The sequence below is a fragment of the Fistularia commersonii genome, chromosome 19 (genome assembly GCF_037954325.1).
Source record: "Fistularia commersonii isolate RoL2024-O1a breed Wild chromosome 19, RoL_Fcom_v1.0, whole genome shotgun sequence".
In the NCBI taxonomy this organism is placed as follows: Eukaryota; Metazoa; Chordata; class Actinopteri; order Syngnathiformes; family Fistulariidae; genus Fistularia; species Fistularia commersonii.
The window spans coordinates 1,432,278-1,454,180 of NC_141302.1; the positions used below are offsets into that span (position 1 = coordinate 1,432,278).

Genomic DNA, 21,903 nt, shown 5'->3' on the forward strand with positions numbered 1-21,903 from the left:
TCCGCTTCTCCGCCGTAAAGTTTTTCCTCGTTTCTTTCCTCTTCTCTTTCCTCCCACCTTTCTCGTGGTTTTGTCTCAAAACAGCAGCTAATCCTCGGAGGGAGAAGCCGCCATCCTCTTCATCATCTTCATCGTCACTGTCATCGCGTCCGAGCAGCAGAGGAAGAGAGGTGGGCTGCGCATGCGCAGAGTAGCTTCAAGTTGCCATAACAAAGATAAAATCTTATTGTAACTCAACTTTCCTGCTTCTGCTTTTCTTGTTTTTTCTCTGTTTGTCCAGAAGAGGGGGTTAAGGATGTCAAAGAAGTCATTCTTTATTACTTTGTGATTTTTTTTTTCTCCAGTTTTTATGTTTGTTCCATAGCATTAAAAAAAAAAATTAACCCTTTGTTTTTGTTTTTGTTTTTTTGCATGTGAGATGAAGTCAGATTGAGGTGTTTTGGGACGCGGACAGAGGAGGGTCGGTGGAGATCTGGAAAGAAGCACGCCGAGGTCGGAGGAGGTCGAGAGGAAGGTCAGAAAGGTTTACGACGGAGGGAGAGGTAGTCGGTTTTCGGTTTTCGGGTAGCGGACGCAGAGGAGAGGGTTAGAAAGAAAGATTTCGCAATCACATATTTTGAAATATCTGTTTTGTGATGTAACTTCTCCACTTTAAAGTGAGCTGGTCAGAGTGTTTCATTGAATTGTTACACTCTTTAGAAAAATACCAACATCGACAAGAATAAAGTGAACAAACGTTGTGGAAACATAGGGGATCGTTTGTCTCCACGAAATGATTGAATTAAAGATTTTCTCACAAAATAATGTTTCGATGTTAGGATTAAGTTAAGATTTAAGCGTTTAAAGAAGCTTTGACTTAAATAAAGAAAAAAATAAGCAGGTTTGGTCTGTCAGCTGAAGCTTTAAACGTTGTCATTTCATGTTTCAAGAAACCAGAACCCAGAATTTCACACCTTTTATTATCGTATATCTTGACATTTGTTGTGTTCGGTGTTTACAAACCACTTGCATAAAAATGTAGAATTTCTTGATCAAAAAAAACGAGTCACTTATTGATCGCGTTTGTGGAAATGCGACGCCGGTATTTTTTAGCGCCTCCGTCCGAAACAAAAAGCCCCGCTTTCCGTCGCACGTCGGCATCCGAGGCGGCGGCGCACGGGCGGAGCGGCGTCCCGGCCGGCGCCAGGGATTCCGCTCGGCGGTCGCTGTGAGGTCAAAAGGTCGCGTGGGTGTAGATTACGGAGGAGGGTCACGTGAAGGTCAGATGCTGGTGCTCCTGCAAGCCGTAGTTCATCTTGTGCTCCTCGAACAAGTCGCTCAGCCGCTCCAGATAGAGTTTGTGGAGAATCTCCACGTCGTCGCCGCTCGGGCTCGGAGTCTGACACACCGGGATCGGCCTCCCCACTGGGAAACAAGAAGAATCACATTCAATTTTTATTCCTTTTTAATTCCTCTTCCCTCAGCTGCGGGGAATCTTCAAATCTTTGTAGTTAACAGTTAAAGACAATTTATATTTCAAGTATTTCTTATTATTCCTCCTTTCTACTATTATCTATTACTGTTATGTTTTTACTTGAAACTCTGGCACAACAATTTCCTTCGGGATTAATAAAGTTGTTCTCATCTCGTCTCAAATACTTGGAAACAAATGTCTGGTTAACAGACGAAAGAGGCCCAACTGTAAAAATAAATGTAACAATGATAGATAAACTTTGAACTACTTGTATATGGATAGTCACATATGTATAAGATAAGATAAGATGAGAACAACTTTATCAATCCCGAAGGAAATTGTTGTGCCAGAGTTACAGAAAATATAACAGTAATAAATAATAAAAAGAAAAAGGCAGAATTAGAAATAAAAATAAACTATAAAGTGTCTCAGTGAAACTATAAAGTGTCTTAGTAAACAAGTGATAAAACTATAAGTGTCTTAGTAAAAAGTGAGGTAAGGAGTGCACAATAGTATGATAGAAGGAACGGAGGGTACGTATTCTAATTATATATTCTCTTTTTAATTTTATTCTTGATGTTGTCCCACAAGAATCGGGCAGGTTTATCTAAACGTCGAATAAACGTTGCTTAACTTTAAGACAAATATTACGCGGGTAAAGAGACGACCGCCAACGGTCTTAGATCTCGGTGTTTGAAAACAAACGCCGCAGTCAAAACACACATATTTGCCTTTTTCTCATACCGATGGTGTTAATGGGTTTCCTGTAGGGCATCAGGCCGAAGCTGTACTGGAAAACTCCCCTGGCGTGGAACAACGGAAGCGTGACTCCCATCACGCTCTGCAGAAGGTTCTGTTGACGCTCAGATTCAGATTCCGGCCGACGTTATTGACGTTATTTAACGTTATTGATCTTTTGGTTTCAGATCGGGCTGAGAGGGACTGACCTGCAGCCGGCGCAGAGGAGAACCCACCGGGTTCTGGATCTGATCGAACAGCTCGTTTTCACCGAAGGAGAACACGGGAACCAGTTGGGCCCTGCACACACACACACACACACACACACACACACTCGGCATGATGCCACTCACAGCCGCCGCCCCGCCCCATCAGCCCCACCCACCCGTGTTTAAGCGCCAGTTTGATGAACCCCTTCCGATTTGCCACCTGAAAGACAACGCAAACAGCTTCACTCGGATAAAACAAACAAACAAAAAAAAAATTAAAATAAATAAATAAATAAATAAATAAATAAAAATAAAAAAATCAAGGTATTTTTTCTCCATCACTATCAATTATTGATTGATTTTTTTTTTTTTTTTAAACAAAATTCCTCATTTTAAAGTAATTACAAAATTAAAACGGAATTACCGACGTCTCACCGTAACCGCTTAAAAGAAGGGAAAACTAACGCGCCTGTAAGGTTAAAGCTCCCGGTCGAGCCTCCAGAGCCTCGGAGGCTCCGCCCACCGCGATGACGGCCACGTTCCCGCCTTCCGGACGACTGACCAGGTAGGACAGGCTGGCCTTGGTGCTGGAGACCAGACCTGGTAAAAGACCAGCAGGTAAAAACACTCTTTGCACTTCGGCGATCGGGTTAAATCGCCGGTTTGATTCCCGTTTTTGTCCCCCAAACACCTCGCATAGCAGCTCTGCAGCCGTCGGCATGTGTGTGTGTGTGTGTGTGTAGCCAGTAGCAGCTCCCGCGGCCAATCAGAGAGCGGCTTGCTGCCTCCTCCCGCTCCGCTTGAAGCGACTGCTAAGAACCCCCATAACGGGACGGTTTGAAAACCATACCTCCACACATGATGTAGTCTCTGAAAAGAGGGACCCTGAACCAGAACGGCAGCATCAGCAGGTGAGACCTCAAGCCCGGGAACAGGCGGGAAAATCCCGTCGCCTCCGTGCAGAAGTTCCCGAAGGCCCCTGCGACCAGGACGCCTGCGAGGGCCGACGGACGGACGGGTGAGGAAGCGAGTCGTAGGGGTCGGAAGGACGGGCGTCGCAGCCGCTCACCGTGTGGATGGAATCCGAAGATGTAGTTCTTTTTTGGATCCAGATCAACCGTTTTAACCAGCTGAGGAAGGAATGAAGAAAAAAAAGGAGGAATGGATCATCGGACCGTAGCGATCGGCGTGGTCGATCGGAGCCCGATCTCACCGTGATGGGAAAATAACCGCTGAAATATCCCCAGAGCCTCCAGCTCCTGACCCACTGTGACCTCCGACCCCCGGTCACCGGCGTGTCCCCGTCCAACCACAGCCAACCAGCGTAGAGCAACGCCAACGCCCACCAATCAGAGAGAGCCAGGAGGACGAAGGCCGCCATACAGCACTGGGCTGGCAGACAGTGAGACTCTTAGAAGTGGCGCTCATTTGCAAAAGTTTCTTAACATTCTCCTTTATATCTATTAGAATGAGGTGAAATCGACAAAGCGCAAAGCCCGGTGCATCGGAAACATTTAAATGCAAACAAACAGGGCGGTAGGAGATAATAATGCATCGGTGCACAGATTGTTAAAATAAATCTGAGTGAGTTCAGTGAAGAACCATCACTAATTGTGCATTTTGGAGGCATTGAAACTTTGCAAAATCTGCATATGATGATAAGCACAAAGGCTAAAAAAGAAAATTCCCAGACACAATGGGGGGGGGGGGGAACCCGAGAATATGCAAGGGATTTAAATAAATCGAGTGATGTGAGATATGGAAAGACAGTGATAGTGTTTCCACGCCCACGGCCGAACACCGAAGCCCCGTCACGGGAGTTACCTAAAGCCAGGAAGGAGAAGACCCACTGCAGCACGGCGGCCGTCTGCAGCCGCCTCCGCAGCGGGATGACCAGCGGGGCGAACTCCACCATCCTACCCGGGACAGCGACGTCTGCCTCGGCTCTCCGTGTTTTTATCCTCCCTCCCTCTCCCTCTCTCTCTCCCTCCCTCTCTCTCTCTCTTTCGATCAAACTACGAAGCTTCATAAAATCTCAGCTCCGCGGTGCCCACGTTTTTTTGGACACTCCTCTCTCGGAACGCTGCACTGCGCATGCGCACCGGACACTACTTCCGGGGTGTTGACTTTCTGGCCAATGAGAAGTCCGGAGGAAAAGCCGTCGTGAACGCGCGCCGCGGCCAGAAGCGCGTTCACGATGGGCTGTTTTTGTTTTTTGTTTTTTTTAGTGCGCCTGAATCTTAATGTAGTTCCAGCGGGTTTGAAACGTGATATTAAACACTTAATTACATTTCAGTATAAATAAATCAAGTGCATTGTTTTTCTCCTAAATGATTTACATTCACAGCGTTTATTGTCACGCACGGTGCAGAAATACAGTGAAATTCCTACTTAGCTGTGCAGCGCATTTAAATAGGTACTGTTAGAAAGAGTGTAAACGTTTTTATAAATATTTAGCCATCTGTTAAATGAGCAAAAGTTGTTGTTGTTGGTCGCAGGGACGCCACACAAGCCTGCGATACAACTCTTTTATTATTAACAAATCTGTATACACAACAATTCTGTTTAGCCACAATACAGCTAGCTGTTCCCGCTAAATTCCAAAAAAAAAAAAATAATTGCACCTCAAAAACACACCCACAAAATTCTGGGAAACTTCAAAATCACACAGAAAAGAAGCACCAACATTTGTGACTCACCGCAATAATATTGTAGATATGAATATGAACAGCGCAATAAGACATTTGAGTGCAACTCACAAAGTGCGGGTGCAAGGATGTGCAAATCATGCTTCTGTCATAAAGCCCTACTTTGCTTTTTCCGTCGGCTTGGAGGAAAGTATTTTTTAATTCTTATCCGAGCCGGGCTGCTCGGCGGTGACGAAGCTCCTCCAGATATCTTTTTCATTGACTGCGGTTTTGAAAATGACCTTTCACAGCATGGGAAGCCTTCCCCATGTAGATATTTTGTTAAATATCACCAAAAAAAAAAACATATTCTGAGCTGAGAAGGTAAAAGAGTAAATCGAGATGCAAAAAAAAGGTGAAGAAAAGACGAGTTGGATCTTAATTTATATGATCTTATATTACATTATATATTATATCTAAATTTCATTGCGCTCTGCGTAACGACAATCAAAGTCTTGAATCCTTGAATTAACGTTTCTTTTAAAAACATTATTGTGATCTTTATTATTAATAAGCGCTTGGATTTATCCGAGGTTTCGGGACGGTAAAATGTTTTCCCTGCCGCTGTCGCCAAGCGCTTGAAATGTTTGCTTTGTGTAAATCATTTTTAAGAGCGAGGCCCAGACCTGCTCGATACGGAAAGTGTCATCAGAGAACTATGTTGCAATTTAGCTCCACGTAGATAACATCTAGCCTGACTTGACTAAACTTGAAAGTGATGTGACGGAACCAAAACAAAACAAAAAGCGGGTGAAAACAAAACGTGCAAAATCAAAGCTATCACAGTTACTTCGTAGCCAGCCAGTTGAAATGATTTTATCTTTTTTATTTCTGTTTTTGTCTTTATTAATCAAGGCTTTTTGCAGTGTTGCGTGCACAAACCGACCTGACATTTTGCCGGTTGGTTTAGACACACATCAGCAGGGTGACTGGTTGCAACAGCAGACTGAAAGCTTCTCTGCTGGGAGCTCTTTCAGAACAACGTTGAGCAACTGAGGTCTGAACATTTGACTACTCTTGCTCAAAAAATCAAACCGCTCACATTAAGCAATTCATTCCGACCACAAATCCATCTAGTGGCTCTCTTTTCCATTTTTTATTTTTATTTTTTTGTGTATGTAAGACAAGCTCAGAAGGTTACTGGTTCTTCAAATGTTCTTACTTTTTTTTTTGATTAAATGAATTATAATTTTATGAGGAAAGTGATTGTATGTTACTGATCTGAACCTCAGAATTGCAAGAAGGCGTGTTTCTCATGCACACACATTACAGGATATGATTAGCAATACTTTGTTATTAAAATAAGATGATGCAAAGCACTCCTCTGGCACTGTAATATGTCACAAAAGACTAAAAAAAATAAATGTACATCTTGTGATTGTTGCCTGACGTGGTATTGCAAACATCAGGAATTAATCTCGACCCTGGGAAAGTTTAATCTTGGATTAAAAAAAAAAAAAAGCATGCATGTCGATTTTTCCTTACAAGTCACAGTATAAAGACAAAATAATAGTACTTCCGGTTTTCAAAATAAAACGCTTCGTCAAGCTGGCGGTGCGAAGATCGATCCGGTTTCCGGCTTCCGCTCCCCGAGGCGGCAGGGGCGATGGTGAGCGCGAGCCGCTGGATTCCGACTTCCGCTACAAAACAAAAACAAGAAGAAATCTCAAGACAATTCGGAGTTGCGAGCCGATAGCGGGTGAGTCCGTCTCAGGTGAATGTATTTCGGCTATTTCACACTTACGTTTCTGCTTTTGGGCCGTTTTCACTCGCTTACGCGTCGTTCGGTTGCGCTAGCGCGCTGTTAGCTCGCTAGCATCGCTAGCGGATCGAAGCTAACGGCGTCGCAGCTTCTCACCGCTAGCTTACAAACCAAAAACAAATCGGACACACCTTTCACCTTAACTTACCTGCCTGCTTCTCAACCCGAACTATCGGTTTAGGCGTTGCAACCGGCGGGTTTATCCCATGAAGAACAAGTTAGTTTATAAGTTACGCTTAACGTGGAAACATAAAAAATCCGCTGACCTGCTCTGACTCCCGCTTTAGCCGGCAGTGGGTGGTCGGGAGGCTGTGACCAGACTCCGTTCTGAAAAGAGGCAATTCTGCTATTTGTGTCAAAAAGCTGAGCGAAAAATTGATTTCTGAACTTTTTTGGGTTTATTTTGACAAAAACAAACAATAAGTTGTTTTTCGGGTGCGTTGTGTTGTAGTCTCAAGGTAAAGTTAGGTTGTGGACGTTTTTATTTCCTAATTTCATAGAGGACACTTACTGTGTGTGTGTGTGTACTTTTTAAAACTCTTTAATATCTTTTATCGTCCAATTAATTTTTTTCTCCTTTCTTGTTACATTTTCAAGAATTTTTTTTTGTGTAGAAATAAACATGGGATTTTAGATATTTTCTCAAAATGTCAATTTTTTTCATTACATTTTATTTCATGTCTGCTACAGTTATTTGAAGGGATGTTTATTGGCAGAAAATGATATAATGTCTCTAGATTTTCTCATCGTTTTGATGAAAATCTTCTCCGATATTAAAACCATAAGTGGCGTGTTTTTAGCACACTTTGGTTCACTGTGTATTTAATGTTTGCGTAAATAACATGATTTATGATCATGGGTTAAAAGAATGAATGGGTTTCTATTAATTGATAACCACCTTTTCTTTTATCTTGAATTTCATTTTTGTTTTTTTCCTCATTTCTCTTAATTCTGAGTTCTTATTTCAGGTTGTTGTTTTTTTTTGAGTGTGCTTTTTTTTTTTTTTTTTATTCTGACACAATGATTACATATGTATTCATACAAACAGTAAAGTGTATTTAGTTGACCTCAACAGAACGCATATTCGCCAATAAATTTGACGCATGACCTTTGGCTGTTAAACCAGCAGGTCCTCTGTTACCATGGAGACCACCGGTACCACAGAGGAGGAGGTTGCCGTGGCGAATAAGCCGGCCGACCAGGTCGCCCTGGCCGCGGAGGAGTCGCCGAAGACCGCCGGTCCTCGTCCCCGCGGGCGGGCGGCGGCGGGCGGAGCGAGGAGGAGCCCGAGGGGAAAGAGACGAGGGCCGGCGGAGAAGAGACGAGGCCCGAAGGAGAAGAGGAGGCTCCAGAAGGGGAAGAGGAGGGTCCAGGAGGAGAAGAAGGAGGGCGTCACCGTCAAGAGGCTGTCCAGCGGCGCCAAGCGGCGATGGGATAAAAAACATTACTGCGTCTTCTGTCGGAGGCCGCAGGTGAAGATCGCCCGACACCTGCTGAGGAAACACGCCGACGAACAGGAAGTGATCGCCGCCAGCGCGCTGCCGACGGGCTGCAAGGAGCGCCACCTGCTGCTAGAACAACTGCGTTGCCGTGGAAACTACCTCCACAACATCGAGGTCTGTCCAACCGTGTGTTTACTAGTTCAAGAACAACTTTATTTATCCCGAAGGAAATGGTTGTGCCAGAGTTTCAAGCAAAAACATAACAATGATAGATGATAGTAGGAAGGAGGGAGAATAAGAAATACGATCAAATATAAATGGTCAAGGTTAAGGCTATCAAGTGTTTTAAGGTTTTAAGTACAAAGATTTGAAGATTCCCTGCAGCTGAAGGGAAGAGGAATTAAAAAGTCTGATAGCTTCAGGTAGGAAAGACAAGTCAGTTTATACGTTTCTTTCCGTCGTGGTCTCGTCGTCGTGTTGTTTTTCTTTCTCGTTAACCGTTTCCTCATCTGTCGGTTTGTTTCCCGTGTGTTTGGTCAGGTGATCCGCCAGGGCCGGGGGGAGATCATCCCCTGGCGTCAGCCTTCAGAGGACGTGGATGCCAGAAACTACCTCCCCTGCCCGCTTTGCCTCGGCTTCTTCCTGCGCGCCGACCTCTGGAAACACCAGGCTTCGTGTCGCAAAAAGTTAGCTCTGGACCCGTCCAAAGACGGCGCTCCCAAACCGGCGGCGGGAGCGACGGACGACTCCGCCGCGGAGTCCGTCTGCGACGGTTCGGGCGAACGCAGCCGCCCGGAGGAGACTCCTCGCGACACCCCCGCGGACCCGACCTCTGAGAAGAAACGACTCCACGCCTCCAGCTCGGAGGCGGAGCGGCCCAGGAAGCGCTGCAGGGTCCAGGCGGCGGCGTCTCGCCTCCTGCCGATTTCTAGCGGCGCGTCGGAGAGTTGCAGCGAGATTCTGCACCGCATGAACCAGGATCACGTGTCGCACCAGGTCCGGCCGGCTCTCGCTCCGCCCCTCCTCGGATCCGGTCCGGTGTCCTCGCTAACGCTGCTCTGCGTGGCTCTTTGCAGGTCAAATCCGACTGGCTAATCTGCAAATATGGGAACCAGTTGATGGGGAACCAGGACATGAGCCAGAAGAGGTATGAGTATGTCAGCCAGAAGCTAAGGAAGCTCGGCAAGTTCCTTCTGGCCGCTAAATCTCTAGACTCTGGCGTTCGGACCCTGCAGGACCTTCTGGCTCCGGGACATCTTAGTCTGGCACTTGCCGCGGCAAGGAAGGCGTCAGGTTATCGGTGGAGTCGCCCCCCGCTGGCTGTCAAAACCACTCTGAAAGCGGTCTGCGAGATCGCTATCGGAGAAAGTGTGCAGGACGGAGATTGGGAAGGAGCGGCGAAGACCACCGACTTCTACCACCTGCTGGGGAGGGAGTGGGACAACCTCGGGCTGATGACCCCCGACGCCGACACGGGTAACCAGCCTCTCTCAGACGTTTACGCTTCGAGATGTAGGCGAAGATAAGAACAACTTTATTTATCCCGAAGGAAATGGTTGTGCCAGAGTTTCAAGCAAAACATAACAATGATAGATGATAGTAGGAAGGAGGGAGAATAATAAGGCTATCGAGTGTTTTAAGGTCTTAAAAAGTACAAAGATTTGAAGATTCCCTTTGCCTGAAGGAGGAGGAATTAAAAAGTCTGATAGCCTCAGGTAGGAAAGACCTCCTGTGGCGTTCAGTGGAGCTCCTCGGTGGTTTCAGTCTACGACTAGCAGAACCCTTGTTGCTCTCCGGGCGTTTCACTTTCTCGACGACAAGAAGTAACGTTCGGCACGTTGGCGCCGATTGTCCAAAACAAAGTCAAACAAGTTTATAAACCGTTTGACAACAAAAAAAAGCACGCCAAACTTTATTGGTCGTATGATTCTTTCCCAGTCGCCGCCATCGCCGCCGCTAAACTGAAGAAACGCCTGGTTCAGTCCCGGAGCCAGAAGAAACCGGACGAGCAGAACCAGGAGGAGGCTGAGCAGAGGCTGCAGGGTGAGTCTTCAAGAGCCGCCGCTAACGACACACTGGATGAGCTTCAACACAAAGGGGAGGGGGACGATTAAGAAAATAAACCAAGCCGATCAACTCCGACGTGAACTCGCGAGTCAGTTTTTTTGATGGATAGTTTTATTTTGGGTGTAAAAGGTTTGCTTGTGAAAGTGTGCGCCGAGACCTTTCACCTTCCCTGTTTCTGCAGTTCCGTCAAAAAGCGCCAGGCCTGTCGAGTCCAGACTGCAGACCCCGATGACAGGTGGGACCTCCTGCATCCTGATCCTGAAAACCACACGCCGTCTTTCTTCGGTCGGTCTGTAGAAGATCCAGTAACCCGATCGTCTCGTTCGTCTTTCAGTCCCCGCAATGCCACGTAAAGTCCATCGTCGCCCGTGGTCCTCTGCGGAGAAAGAGGCGGTCTGGAGGCAGTTGGGGGTCCACGTTCTACTCCAGACGGTGCCGGGGAAGGAGGTCTGTCAGCGGTGTTTGGACCTGGAGCCCGTCCTCAGAGGACGGCACTGGAAAGACATAAAAAACCAGGTTCACAATCAGATCCAGAGCCAAAAGAAGCAGCAGTTCCACGCTCAGATGGACCTTCAGGAGAACCAGGAACACCAAGACCAAACGGCGAATCAGAAAAAGCAGCAGCAGCAGCAGCAGCCGCCGAACCAGATGAACCAACCCGGAAAGGACCACACGCAGAACCAGAAAAAGCAGCAGTATCTCACTCAGTTGGATCATCAGGACCAGAACCATATTCAAAACCAGAGGAAACTTCCCTATCCGGCCCAGATGGACCAACCGGACCAGGAGGACCTTCAGAACCACAAGAAGCATCAATACCAGGCCCAGCTAGACCATCCGGACCACATCCAAGTCCATAAGAAGCAGCTGTGCCATACCGGCCTCGATCACCAGGAGCTCCTTCAGGCCCACAAGAAGCATCTTTACCACATGGACCATCAGAATCAAGGATTACAGACGGGTCTGGAACGGGACGCTTCTCTCCTCGGCGATCCGCATTACGGCGCCGACGGGTCCCATCGAGCGCCCGGGCAGCTGCTGGACCGGGAACCCGCCGTCGGTCCTTACGTGCTTCCTCACAGACTCCCGACGCCCCACATGGACCAGCTGCTACCCAGGACGGCGTGGACCGACGAGCCTCTGGGCCAGAACTATCCGATCAGCAGGCAGATGGCCAGGAACCTCCTCCAGGAGATGCCGCCCGGTGGACCCACACCCAACCCGCACGCCGGACACATCCACTTCTAAGTGGACGAGTTCCGACAGACGGTCCGATCCCGATCGAGAAGGTCCACTTTGCTTTTCTTGTTGTGGAGGAGATTAGGGTAGGATGTTGTCCGGCGCGTCTGACGGTGTCGGGTTTTCTCCCAAAAACAAACCGACCCGTGTTGGTTCTCGCCGCGATGCCGCGTTCTACGCCAGCCGGTCGTGGAGAGACATCTCCAACGGTACGCCGTCGACCCAAAGAGTCGTCCATCGGGAACTCGATTGTCGGGAACTCGAGGCGGCGAACGGAGCCACCCGGAGCAGAGATGCCTCGCGTTCTACCGATCTTGTCCTCAGTCAGACGACCACACCGCCACTGCTAGTTATCGCCGGTTAGCCTTTACCGAGTTGGAAAAAGCACCAACGCAGACGGTGACGGACCAGAGGTACAAGCAAACAACGCGTTCACCGGTAACATCGTTCGTCGGCCCGACAGACTTCAGAAGGCTGCTGTTTCCGTGGATACGTGGTGGCATATCGTTGTATTTATTTACAGAAACGCATTAAAAAGTCACATTTCACCAATTTTACCATCATGTGTGTTTTCTCTCCAAGGTCCAGATCCACTAGGAGAACATCTCCATGTGTTCTGGCTCAGTAGAACATGGTCACGATGTGCGCTCTCAGCGCATCTTACCCGCTCTTGTTCCGGTTCTGTGTATCCGGACCTCCGTTCCTGGTCCACGTGGTCCGAATCCTCTTGTCTGGATTACCGGCCTGAACGGGTCCGGACCGGATTTATCTGGACTCGCACCTAGCCCTTATTTTTCAAGCTTCCCAAAGTTTGAGCCCCATCCCGAGCGCCGACAAGGCACCGATTTTAGTCGGAATTTAAAACCAGCTACAAACCGAAGCTGTCGAAAGCCTTGTCGCTAACAACCTCCCCCTTCTGGTCCTGACAAGAACAGCTGGTGTGAACCAGATTAATTATCATTGACCAAAATGATGTGTGGATGCTTGTAAGTCTGTTTGACGTGTGAATGACAGGGGGAGCGGTTGTAACTCTATACTCTAGAGCATATGAAGGTGGAAAACCAGCCAAATGTTGTCTCTCTTAATGAGCTGTGAATGACAGTGGATGCAGTGGGTCTTTATTAAATGTGAAAAGGTCAACAGTTGCATGTTTATATATGACGTGTGATGGTTGTTTGTTTGTATGTGACGTGTGATAGTGTTTGTTTATATGTGACCTGTGATAGTTTGTTTATATGTGACGTGTGATTGTTGTTTGTTTATATGTGACATGTGACTGATAAAGTGACTGGATTTATGTTTGTGTGAATGACTGTCTTTCTGTGTGGCCCAGTGATTGACAGGTGCCCCCCCACCCTTAATATAAGTGTTCATTGTTTCTTTTTTTTTCCCTTTCCTCTGGCAGAAAATAACATCCTCATCATTTCAGTTTTAATTCTTTTTTTTTTTTAATTTTAATTTCCCCCGATTATCTGTGACGTCACCGTCCCACAGGGGGCGGTGACGTCGTCAGCAGCCGAGCGGGAGGATCCCTGCTGCAGGGGGCGGGGCCTATCCCCGCGGAGCCGCCCGCTGATTGGCTCTCGCGTGGAGAGTGACTGTGACGTCAGACAGCGCCGGCGGTGGAGGTTTACCGCAGTGACGCCATCATCCCGTCTCTCTCCGGTCGCTCCTCCGATCGATATCGATCCATCGATCGCGCTCGCGCTGTGATCGTTTCCTCCCCCCCCCGCCCCGCCACGCACACCCGCATCTCGGGTCGCTGCGGCTTGCGCGTGCGCGCGCCAGACCCCCGCTTCCACACGCACGCGCCCGCGCGCACGGACCTCCATCTTCATCCGCATCCTTCTCATCCTCATCATGTCCGCCGCCAAGCAGGACGAGCGCAAAGCTTCGGGCGAGTGGAGGGAGTTTTTCTGGAACCCACGCACACATGAGGTCCTGGGAAGGACCGCCACGAGCTGGGGTGAGTGCGTGAAACCGGGTGCGGGTGCGGTGCGGTGCGGTGCGGTGCCACGCCGGTTTCCACGTCGCGTCGATCGAAGCCCGACTGGAGGGAAAGAAAACAAACAAGCAAAAAAAAAAAAAAAAAAAAACTTTATTGGCACCGGCGTGGAAATGAAACAGAAAACATGCCTTTGGAATTACACGCACGCGTGCACGCACGTAGAGATGGTGTTTGATGTTTGTTGGGGGGGGCAAAATCTACCCACACACACACACACACTCACGCACACACACACACAAACATAAGGGCGTTCACAGCAAAACAAAATGTGTTATCTGCATTTGCAGACACACACTTCGCTTGTTTGCATCTTCCAGATGAATAGATTGTCAAATGTACGAGTGTGGAATCTATTTTCCGTGCATTTGTTTGCACATTTACATATGCAAACGTGCACACATTGCCTATTTACATATGCGAACATAATATATGTCATATATATATATGTTTTCATCTGGAATAATTTCCCGATTATTCCGTTTAAATGTAAGTCTTTCCATATTGCAGACGCTTCAAGGCGGGAAAAGAAGAAAAATGTAAAAAAAGGAATTGGCGAAAGCGGAACGGTGTTTCTTACACCGGTGGAGGTCACGGGGTCGCTCTCTTCCCACATATGACCTTTTTTTCTTTTAAATTTAGCCTAGCTATTATTAGCATCACTGCTGCTAGCGTACATGGAAACCAGGCAAAGGCTATGGATCGCTGCCGTTTTCTAGCGTGCTAATATTACCGTTTGCGATGCTAGCCAGCTGTTTTTACAAAACGCTGCAAAGGTCACCTTCCCCTTAGCGCGCACACACACACACACACACACACACACTACAACCCGTTGATGTCACCAAGACACGGCGCTGACGTCGGCGTGACGTCACAGCCGAAGTGTTCTGGCGCCAAGTGACATCACACGGTGTCACGCATGGCGGACGCATGTTTGCCATTTGCCGATCGATCGAGCCACGGCGCCGTCCGTCATGCCCGCTGGCCCAAATGTCTCGCTGGTTCTCAACAACCCTCGTCTCCAAAGGTTAGCTGAAGGTGTCCCGGCCTCTAAATGCATATGTGTGTGTGTGTGTGTGTGTGTGTGTGTGTGTGTGTGTGTGTCTGATATATGCTGTCTCCAAACATCTCCATCTTCAGCGGCCTCCAGATATCTGGCTTTGTGGAGGGCGCACTCATTGTGCCCTTGTGTGTGCGCGCGCGCGTGTGTGTGTGTGTCTGTGTGTGTGTGCGTGTGTGTGTGTGTGTGCGCGTGCTAATCTGGATTATTTGCAGACGAAGTTGAGTGGATGGTAAATCTCTTGAAACACACGTTTGCAAAGCCTGCGGCCTTGCGAGGACCGGGGATGATGTCATCTTAAAGGGACAGTGCGCGGAGGCCGGAGCGTCCGCCGCTCGTCCTCGATGTTCTCCGGGTCCGTCGGCGGTGGAACCGTGGGTTTCACGCGACGGTTGAGAGGTCAGACCTCCCCGTAGGTTCTCCGCCTCCCCGTCGGGTTCGAGGCGGGATCTCGTTAGACTGAGACGTTAATCTGGCGCGGAGGAACGTTTTAACGACATTAACGCGGCGGGAGCAGACGGCGCGGCGTCCTCCTCCAGCGCTGAGATGTTGTTCTTGCCCTGCTGGTGACGGCGAGGTCTTCTGGAGATTCTGGAGGGATTCTGCACGCCAGAACCCCAGGGAGATGCTGCCATCACGAACAAACACCCTCAAAATCACACCCGGACGCAGTCCTTCGGACATCTTGTGGATGTCAGACAACGGGGTCTAGTTTGCTTTCAGATGTTCACCCCTCACACACACACTCACACACACACTCACACACACACGCTCACAGCTGGTGCAGCTGCTAAAGAAGATGGAGAGATTAGCCCCTCCTCCTTCATTCATAGGAATCAGGTTATGAGTAGGATTTAGGATTACGTCCAGGCGTGTGGGGGTGGACGTGATGGAAACTAACCTCCGCTGCTCCGCCAGGCCTGATCCTGCTCTTCTACCTGGTCTTCTACTTGTTCCTGGCGGGGATGTTTGCTCTCACCATGTACATCATGCTGCTGACGCTCGACGACTACAAGCCCACCTGGCAGGACCGACTGGCCACTCCAGGTGAGCCCGACAAGCCGCCTGTCAATCAACCGCCAGTCAGTCAACCCTTTCACCTGTCAATCATCCATCTTTACACCTGTCAATCATCCATCTTTACACCTGTCAATCATCCATCCTTACACCTGTCAATCATCCATCTTTACACCTGTCAATCATCCATTCCTCACCTGTCAATCATCCATCCTCTCACCTGTCAATCATCCATCCGTACACCTGTCAATCATCCAGCCTTTCACCTGTCAATCATCCATCCTCTCACCTGTCAATCATCCATCCGTACACTTGTCAATCATCCATCCTCTCACCTGTCAATCATCCATCCTCTCACCTGTCAATCATCCATCTTTACACCTGTCAATCATCCATCCTCTCACCTATCAATCATCCATCTTTATACCTGTCAATCATCCATCCTTACACCTGTCAATCATCCATCTTTACACCTGTCAATCATCCATTCCTCACCTGTCAATCATCCATCCTCTCACCTGTCAATCATCCATCCATACACCTGTCAATCATCCATCCTTTCGCCTGTCAATCATCCATTCTCTCACCTGTCAATCATCCATCCGTACACCTGTCAATCATCCAGCCTTTCACCTGTCAATCATCCATCCTCTCACCTGTCAATCATCCATCCTTACATCTGTCAATCATCCATCCTCTCACCTGTCAATCATCCATCCATACATCTGTCAATCATCCAGCCTTTCACCTGTCAATCATCCATCCTCTCACCTGTCAATCATCCATCCTTACACCTGTCAATCATCCATCTTTACACCTGTCAGTCATCCATCCTTTCGCCTGTCAATCATCCACCTGTCATCCTTCCATCTTTCACCCGTCCGTCCGACCATCTCCACCTCCCTCAGTGGATGAGTGGTCCACCCAGTCCGTCCATCTCCCTGCTGAGCAGCTGCTCCGTCTCTTCACCTGCTCCTGCTTGTCTTCCAGGGATGATGATTCGTCCGAAGGGCGACCAACTGGAAATCACCTTCTCCATATCGGACACTGAGAGCTGGGACGGCTTCATCCAGAACCTCAACACCTTCCTGTCACGTAAGACCACACACACACACACACACACACACACACACACACACGCACGTCCCAGAGTGTAACCCCCCCCTCACCTCCCTGCCTGCAGCCTATAATGACAGCTACCAGGTCCAGACCAACGATAACTGCCCTCCGGACCAGTACTTCATCCAGGAGGACAGCGGAGAGGTAAACCTGCGTCTCCATCTCACCTTCTGCTTCTGCGTGTCTCACCTTCTGCGTGTCTCCTGGTCTGGCAGGTGAGGAACAACCCCAAGCGCTCCTGCCAGTTCAACCGGACCGTGCTGGAAGACTGCTCCGGCCTCTCCGATCGTTCCTACGGTTACGACAGAGGCCAGCCCTGCATCCTCATCAAAATGAACCGGGTGCGTCCGTCCGTCCGTCCATCTGTCCACCCCCCGGCGGCCCGACCTCTGACCTCTGACCTCTGACCTCTGCTCGTCCGTCCCCGCAGGTGATCGGCATGTTGCCAGGAAAAGACGGCCAGTCTCCTAACGTCACCTGCGGCGCCAAGGTCTGATTGGCTCTCCGTCCACCATCTGTCCATCTGTGTGTCTGTCCATCTGTCTGCCTTCACCTGTCTCCATCTTTCCATCCTCAGAGGTACAGAGTGGGGAAGGATGAGTGGGTAAGAACAGTAGGACCGATAGTGTGTGTGTGTGTGTGTGTGTGTGTGTGTTAAGCTCACAGGGCAGATAAAGAATCTGAAGCTCTTAGAGCCTCAGCACCATCATGGCTTCTTTAGGATCCTGGATTTACTCTTGATTTCTGCAGTAAGACCTTAGAGTCCTTGAATCCTTGAGTCCTCCAGTCCTTGAATCCTTGAATCCTTGAGTCCTTGAATACCCCGTCTCCATGATCTCCCCTCGGAGGGAGAGGCTTTTCTGATAGAAGCCGTGTTTTCTTCCTGTGCAGGAATTTGCTGACTCACTTGTGTGTGTGTATGTGTGTGTGTGTGTGTGTGTGTGTTTGCAGAGGGAGGACAGTGATAAGATCGGACCCCTGGCTTATTTTCCACCCAACGGAACCTTCAACCTCATGTACTACCCGTACTACGGCAAGAAAGCCCAGGTAATGAGTGGAACACACACACACACACACACACACACACACACACACACACAGATCCAGTAGATCTTTCGTCCCTTTATATCCCAGGAACCAGTAAATGTGTCGATTTGTTGGTTTGGCCGTCGATCCTTGAAAGTAAAGAAGATCTTTGAGATGAATCCTGCAGATCACCATCGTGGTTCTTCTCCTCTTCTCCTCCTCTTCTCCTCCTCCTCCAGGTGAACTACACCCAGCCGCTGGTGGCGGTGAAGTTCCTGAATGCGTCTCTGAACGCCGACATCAACGTGGAGTGCAAGATCGCCTCCAACACGCTGGCCGAGGGCGGCGAGCGGGACAAGTTCGCCGGTCGCGTTTCCTTCAAGCTGCGGATCAACAGCTAGACGTGCGCCGGGAGCGCGCACGTGTTAAAGCTGCACTAACGCGGTCGACGTGGCGGAGTTTGGGAGTCCTTCCCTGCTCCGCCGCCATCGATCGCCGCCCGTCTGTCACTTTGGTAGAGGTTAGAAGAGGCGCCGGCCTCCCCCGCGTTTTTGTTTCCACTCCAGTTTCTTTCCGACGCGAGATTCCCTCGGTGCAGCTTTAACGCGAAACGCGCACGCACACACACACGCACGCACGCACACACACACACGCACACGACCCGAAACCGTCCAATCGGCACGCACGGACGCGCCGACGCGGCTCCCCGAAAACGGACGAGCGGCGTACCGATCGGCGTGAAGACCAAATTATTGATCGCTTGGCTGAAACGCGAGCCGATCGAGCGCCTCGGCCTGTAACTTATTTATTCACGTTTTCGTATCTTTATTATTTGTTTGTTTGGTTTATTCACTGTTTGTTTGCTTTGAACTACAAAAAAAAAAAAGAAGGTAGAACTACAGGAGCCTCCCTTTTCCCCGATTGGTTTCTATCAATGACATATCATGCGAGGCCGGCTCTGATTGGCCGAACTGATCGACCCTCCACAGACTAGAGTCGGAGATCTAATAAAAACAAACCCATTACCGCAACACACTCACACACACACACACACACACATAAACTGATGCCGTTGTCCTCGTCTGTCACCATGGAAGCAGTTGATTTTAAATTAGCCAATCAGAGTCCGGCCTTTTCATTCCGGCTGTTTGAAGTCGCGCCGTCTCCCTTTTCATTTCCTTCTTCTCTGGTTTGTTGTGACGCTGATTAGTTTAGATCACCGGTGGTGGCGAGTTACTACCCTCCCCCCTGAAATTCACCCCCTTAGAAGCCATTTTGTTTGTTTACATGTTATTGTTTACTATTTTCAGTGCAGGGCTGAGCATGAATAGTTACTATGACAACTAGGACACTTCACACACACACACACACACACACACACACACACTCACCTGTCAGACACTGATGTGCCGTGTAGAAGCCTGGAATGGCCCTCCTCCCACCTGGTCTGCTCCACTGAACGTCTTCCTCCAGTGAACCTCATGCGAGGCCTGCTGCTTCCCACGGGCCTGCTGGAAAATGTCAAACGCTACTTGTTTGTGATTTGTTGATATATTTTTTTCCCCCCTGCCTGAACAGTTCCCTGCGTTCACCATCAGACAGATAATAATAATGATAATAAAAAAACAAAACAAAACAAAAAGGTGTTTTGTTTTTATTGATGGAAAAAAAAAACAACATTTTGGGGCCAATTAAAATGCTTTATTTAAATGCTCATTTTTTGCAACTTTTTTCTTAATTCTTACACAGACACGCTATTCATTTTGTTTGTGCATTTGTTTTTGTTTATCTTCTGAACAGATGAAATAGTAAACAGATGTATGGAGACCATTAATCCCTGTAAAACATCTAAAAAACACTTATTTTCATTGTCTTTTGCGCTACCGTGGAAGCTCTCGCTCTCTGGCGTTCATGAGGAGCAAAACATGCAATCGTTCCCATGAAATTTGTAAAACAAAAGACAAAATGGCAAAAAATATATGAAGGCGATTGTTATTTGAATGCAGTATATATGTATGTTACTTTTATTTTTTAATGTATTTTTATTATTTATTATTATTATTATTATTATTTTCCACTTAAAAAAAATGGTAGAAATCCTCCCATGAGAAACTTGTGTATTCAAACTGCTGATCTTTATAAACTATATCTGTTGCATATCCAAACTAGGGACATTCTTGATTGAGATGATCAAAATTGCTTTTCTATATTTTTTAAAGTTAGTTTTAACTGCTGTGTTTACTGTGTCACTTGACTAGACCTTAAATTACTTTAAATTTTTTTTTTGAAATATGATCATACAAGTGAGATGTTCAAACATTACCTGAGTAATATGTGCTTTTTAGTAAGATTTGATTTTTTGAAGGAATGGATCAATTTAAAAACATTTACAATGAAACAAAGCCACAGGTATTTACAAGGTGTTTGCTGCTCTAGTGGACACCAGGGGAGTTGCATGTTTTCGTCCCAATGACGGAATCAATCCTCTTCTCTTTTGGGCTTTTCCCTTCAGGGTCTCCACAGCGAATCCACCTTCTCCATCAAACCCTGTTCTTTGGATCCTCCTCTCTCACACCAACTACCTTCATATCCTCTCTCACTACATCCATAAATCTTCTCTTTGGTCTTCCTCCAGACCTCCTGCCTGGCAGCTCCAATTCCAGCATCCGTCTACCAATATATTCTCTATCCCTCCTCTGTCCATGACCCAACCATCTCAGTCTGGCTTCTCTGACCTTCTCTCCAAAACATCTAACATGTACTGTTCCTCTGATGGACTCATTCCTGATCCTCTCCATCTTGGTCACTCCCAAAGAGAACCTCAACATCTTCATCTCTGCAACCTCTAGTTCTGCCTGCTGTCTTTTCTTCAGTGACTTTCATACAAACATAAATACATACATTCATACACACAAACATATACATACATACTGATATAAACCTATACAAAAATACACACATACAGGCATGGATACATATACATACACACTAACATATGAACAAACATACCTGCATAGATACCCATACATACATACATACATACATATACATGAACATATGTTACAGACATACATACACATACAAAAATGGATACACATATATATGCACATACAGATACTTACACACATTCATACATACACATATAATATATCCATACATACACCTATATACATACATAAATACTTACATACATTCACACAAACATATATTTATACACACACACACACACACACATATATATACAGGAACATACATACATACGTGCACAAAAACATACACATACACATTCATACTTTACATACACACATTGCCATATACACAAAATGCATACATAGAAACATACATATGCATAAACATAAATTTAAACATAAATACATACAAACACGAACATACATACACATACATACATAATTACATACAGCTACAATAGACATACATACATACATACATATTAAAATACATACATATACAAACATGGATATACATATAGAAACATACATACATACATACATATGTACATACAGATACATACATACACTCACAAACATACTTACATACATACATATTTACTTACATACTTGCATACATACATACACATACACATCCATCAGAACATACATACACATTCATACATACATAGAAACATATATAACGATATTCATAAATACATACATATATACAAACAAAGATACGTACATTACGATACATACATACATACATAAAAACATGCACACAAACAAAGATACATACATACATACATAATTGCATACACACATACATGTATAAACACTTACATACACAAACAAACATACATACATAGAAACATTCGTAACTACATACATACATATGTACATACATACAAACATACATACTCATAAATACACATACATACATACAAATACTTTCATACACACAAACATATAAAAACACATATATACATAAAAAACTTTCATACACACAAACATACAAAATTTATTATATACATACAAATAAATACATACAAACATGCACACAAATATATACATAAATACAAATATACACAAACATACATACCCACTTAAACATTCATACATATATAT

At 46.8% G+C, this 21,903-nt stretch overlaps 3 protein-coding genes and 1 long non-coding RNA gene across 11 annotated transcripts; 3 read left to right on the forward strand and 1 right to left on the reverse strand.

The window, feature by feature from the left end:
- Positions 1 to 28: 28 nt before the first annotated feature.
- Positions 29 to 2,769, forward strand: LOC147223324 (uncharacterized). 2 transcript variants are annotated; one of them, XR_015107524.1, is made up of 4 exons: positions 29 to 170; positions 419 to 514; positions 2,224 to 2,303; positions 2,380 to 2,769. It is a non-coding gene; the product is annotated as an uncharacterized LOC147223324 (long non-coding RNA). The 2 variants fall into 2 exon arrangements; XR_015107523.1 differs by lacking the exon at positions 29 to 170 and having other exon boundaries at positions 191 to 514.
- On the reverse strand, positions 943 to 4,571 carry mogat3a (monoacylglycerol O-acyltransferase 3a). 4 transcript variants are annotated; one of them, XM_086165164.1, is made up of 9 exons: positions 4,225 to 4,571; positions 3,614 to 3,787; positions 3,470 to 3,530; positions 3,251 to 3,394; positions 2,870 to 3,000; positions 2,577 to 2,620; positions 2,401 to 2,491; positions 2,198 to 2,315; positions 943 to 1,404 (listed from the first exon to the last, which is right to left on the reverse strand). In XM_086165164.1, exons 2-9 carry the CDS (start codon positions 3,779 to 3,781, stop codon positions 1,250 to 1,252), a joined length of 912 nt encoding a protein of 303 aa, XP_086021290.1. In that variant the 5' UTR covers positions 3,782 to 3,787; positions 4,225 to 4,571; the 3' UTR covers positions 943 to 1,249. The 4 variants fall into 4 exon arrangements, with proteins under 4 accessions (XP_086021290.1, XP_086021289.1, XP_086021291.1 ...); XM_086165163.1 differs by having other exon boundaries at positions 3,614 to 3,792; positions 4,225 to 4,568; XM_086165165.1 differs by having other exon boundaries at positions 2,198 to 2,306; positions 4,225 to 4,557.
- A 2,023-nt stretch (positions 4,572 to 6,594) lies between these two features.
- LOC147223326 (uncharacterized) lies at positions 6,595 to 12,149 on the forward strand. Of its 3 annotated transcripts, none has more exons than XM_086165161.1 (7): positions 6,595 to 6,786; positions 7,979 to 8,465; positions 8,832 to 9,287; positions 9,368 to 9,767; positions 10,230 to 10,334; positions 10,540 to 10,593; positions 10,693 to 12,149. In XM_086165161.1, the coding sequence occupies exons 2-7, from the start codon at positions 7,992 to 7,994 to the stop codon at positions 11,604 to 11,606; spliced, it is 2,403 nt and encodes an 800-aa protein (XP_086021287.1). In that variant the 5' UTR covers positions 6,595 to 6,786; positions 7,979 to 7,991; the 3' UTR covers positions 11,607 to 12,149. The 3 variants fall into 3 exon arrangements, with proteins under 3 accessions (XP_086021287.1, XP_086021286.1, XP_086021288.1); XM_086165160.1 differs by having other exon boundaries at positions 6,596 to 6,786; positions 7,976 to 8,465; XM_086165162.1 differs by having other exon boundaries at positions 6,753 to 6,801.
- Positions 12,150 to 13,210: 1,061 nt separating this feature from the next.
- atp1b2a (ATPase Na+/K+ transporting subunit beta 2a) lies at positions 13,211 to 19,466 on the forward strand. 2 transcript variants are annotated; one of them, XM_086165170.1, is made up of 9 exons: positions 13,211 to 13,563; positions 15,581 to 15,709; positions 16,670 to 16,774; positions 16,863 to 16,942; positions 17,014 to 17,139; positions 17,229 to 17,288; positions 17,376 to 17,402; positions 17,750 to 17,845; positions 18,064 to 19,466. In XM_086165170.1, exons 1-9 carry the CDS (start codon positions 13,458 to 13,460, stop codon positions 18,223 to 18,225), a joined length of 891 nt encoding a protein of 296 aa, XP_086021296.1. In that variant the 5' UTR covers positions 13,211 to 13,457; the 3' UTR covers positions 18,226 to 19,466. The 2 variants fall into 2 exon arrangements, with proteins under 2 accessions (XP_086021296.1, XP_086021297.1); XM_086165171.1 differs by lacking the exon at positions 17,376 to 17,402.
- The last annotated feature ends 2,437 nt before the right edge of the window (positions 19,467 to 21,903 follow it).

What these genes read in the sequence shown, in the direction of transcription:
- LOC147223326 (XM_086165161.1), top strand. Translation starts at nt 7,992, where the DNA reads ATGGAGACCACCGGTACCACAGAGGAGGAGGTTGCCGTGGCGAATAAG. An exon ending in ACTACCTCCACAACATCGAG is followed by an intron (nt 8,466 to 8,831) that starts GTCTGTCCAACC and finishes GTGTTTGGTCAG; the next exon opens with GTGATCCGCCAGGGCCGGGG. An exon ending in GGCTGAGCAGAGGCTGCAGG is followed by an intron (nt 10,335 to 10,539) that starts GTGAGTCTTCAA and finishes CTGTTTCTGCAG; the next exon opens with TTCCGTCAAAAAGCGCCAGG.
- atp1b2a (XM_086165170.1), top strand. Translation starts at nt 13,458, where the DNA reads ATGTCCGCCGCCAAGCAGGACGAGCGCAAAGCTTCGGGCGAGTGGAGG. An exon ending in AAGGACCGCCACGAGCTGGG is followed by an intron (nt 13,564 to 15,580) that starts GTGAGTGCGTGA and finishes CTGCTCCGCCAG; the next exon opens with GCCTGATCCTGCTCTTCTAC. An exon ending in ACTACGGCAAGAAAGCCCAG is followed by an intron (nt 17,846 to 18,063) that starts GTAATGAGTGGA and finishes CTCCTCCTCCAG; the next exon opens with GTGAACTACACCCAGCCGCT.
- mogat3a (XM_086165163.1), bottom strand. Translation starts at nt 4,429, where the DNA reads ATGAAGCTTCGTAGTTTGATCGAAAGAGAGAGAGAGAGGGAGGGAGAG. An exon ending in AGACTACATCATGTGTGGAG is followed by an intron (nt 3,001 to 3,250) that starts GTATGGTTTTCA and finishes GTCTTTTACCAG; the next exon opens with GTCTGGTCTCCAGCACCAAG. An exon ending in AAACTGGCGCTTAAACACGG is followed by an intron (nt 2,492 to 2,576) that starts GTGGGTGGGGCT and finishes GTGTGTGTGCAG; the next exon opens with GGCCCAACTGGTTCCCGTGT.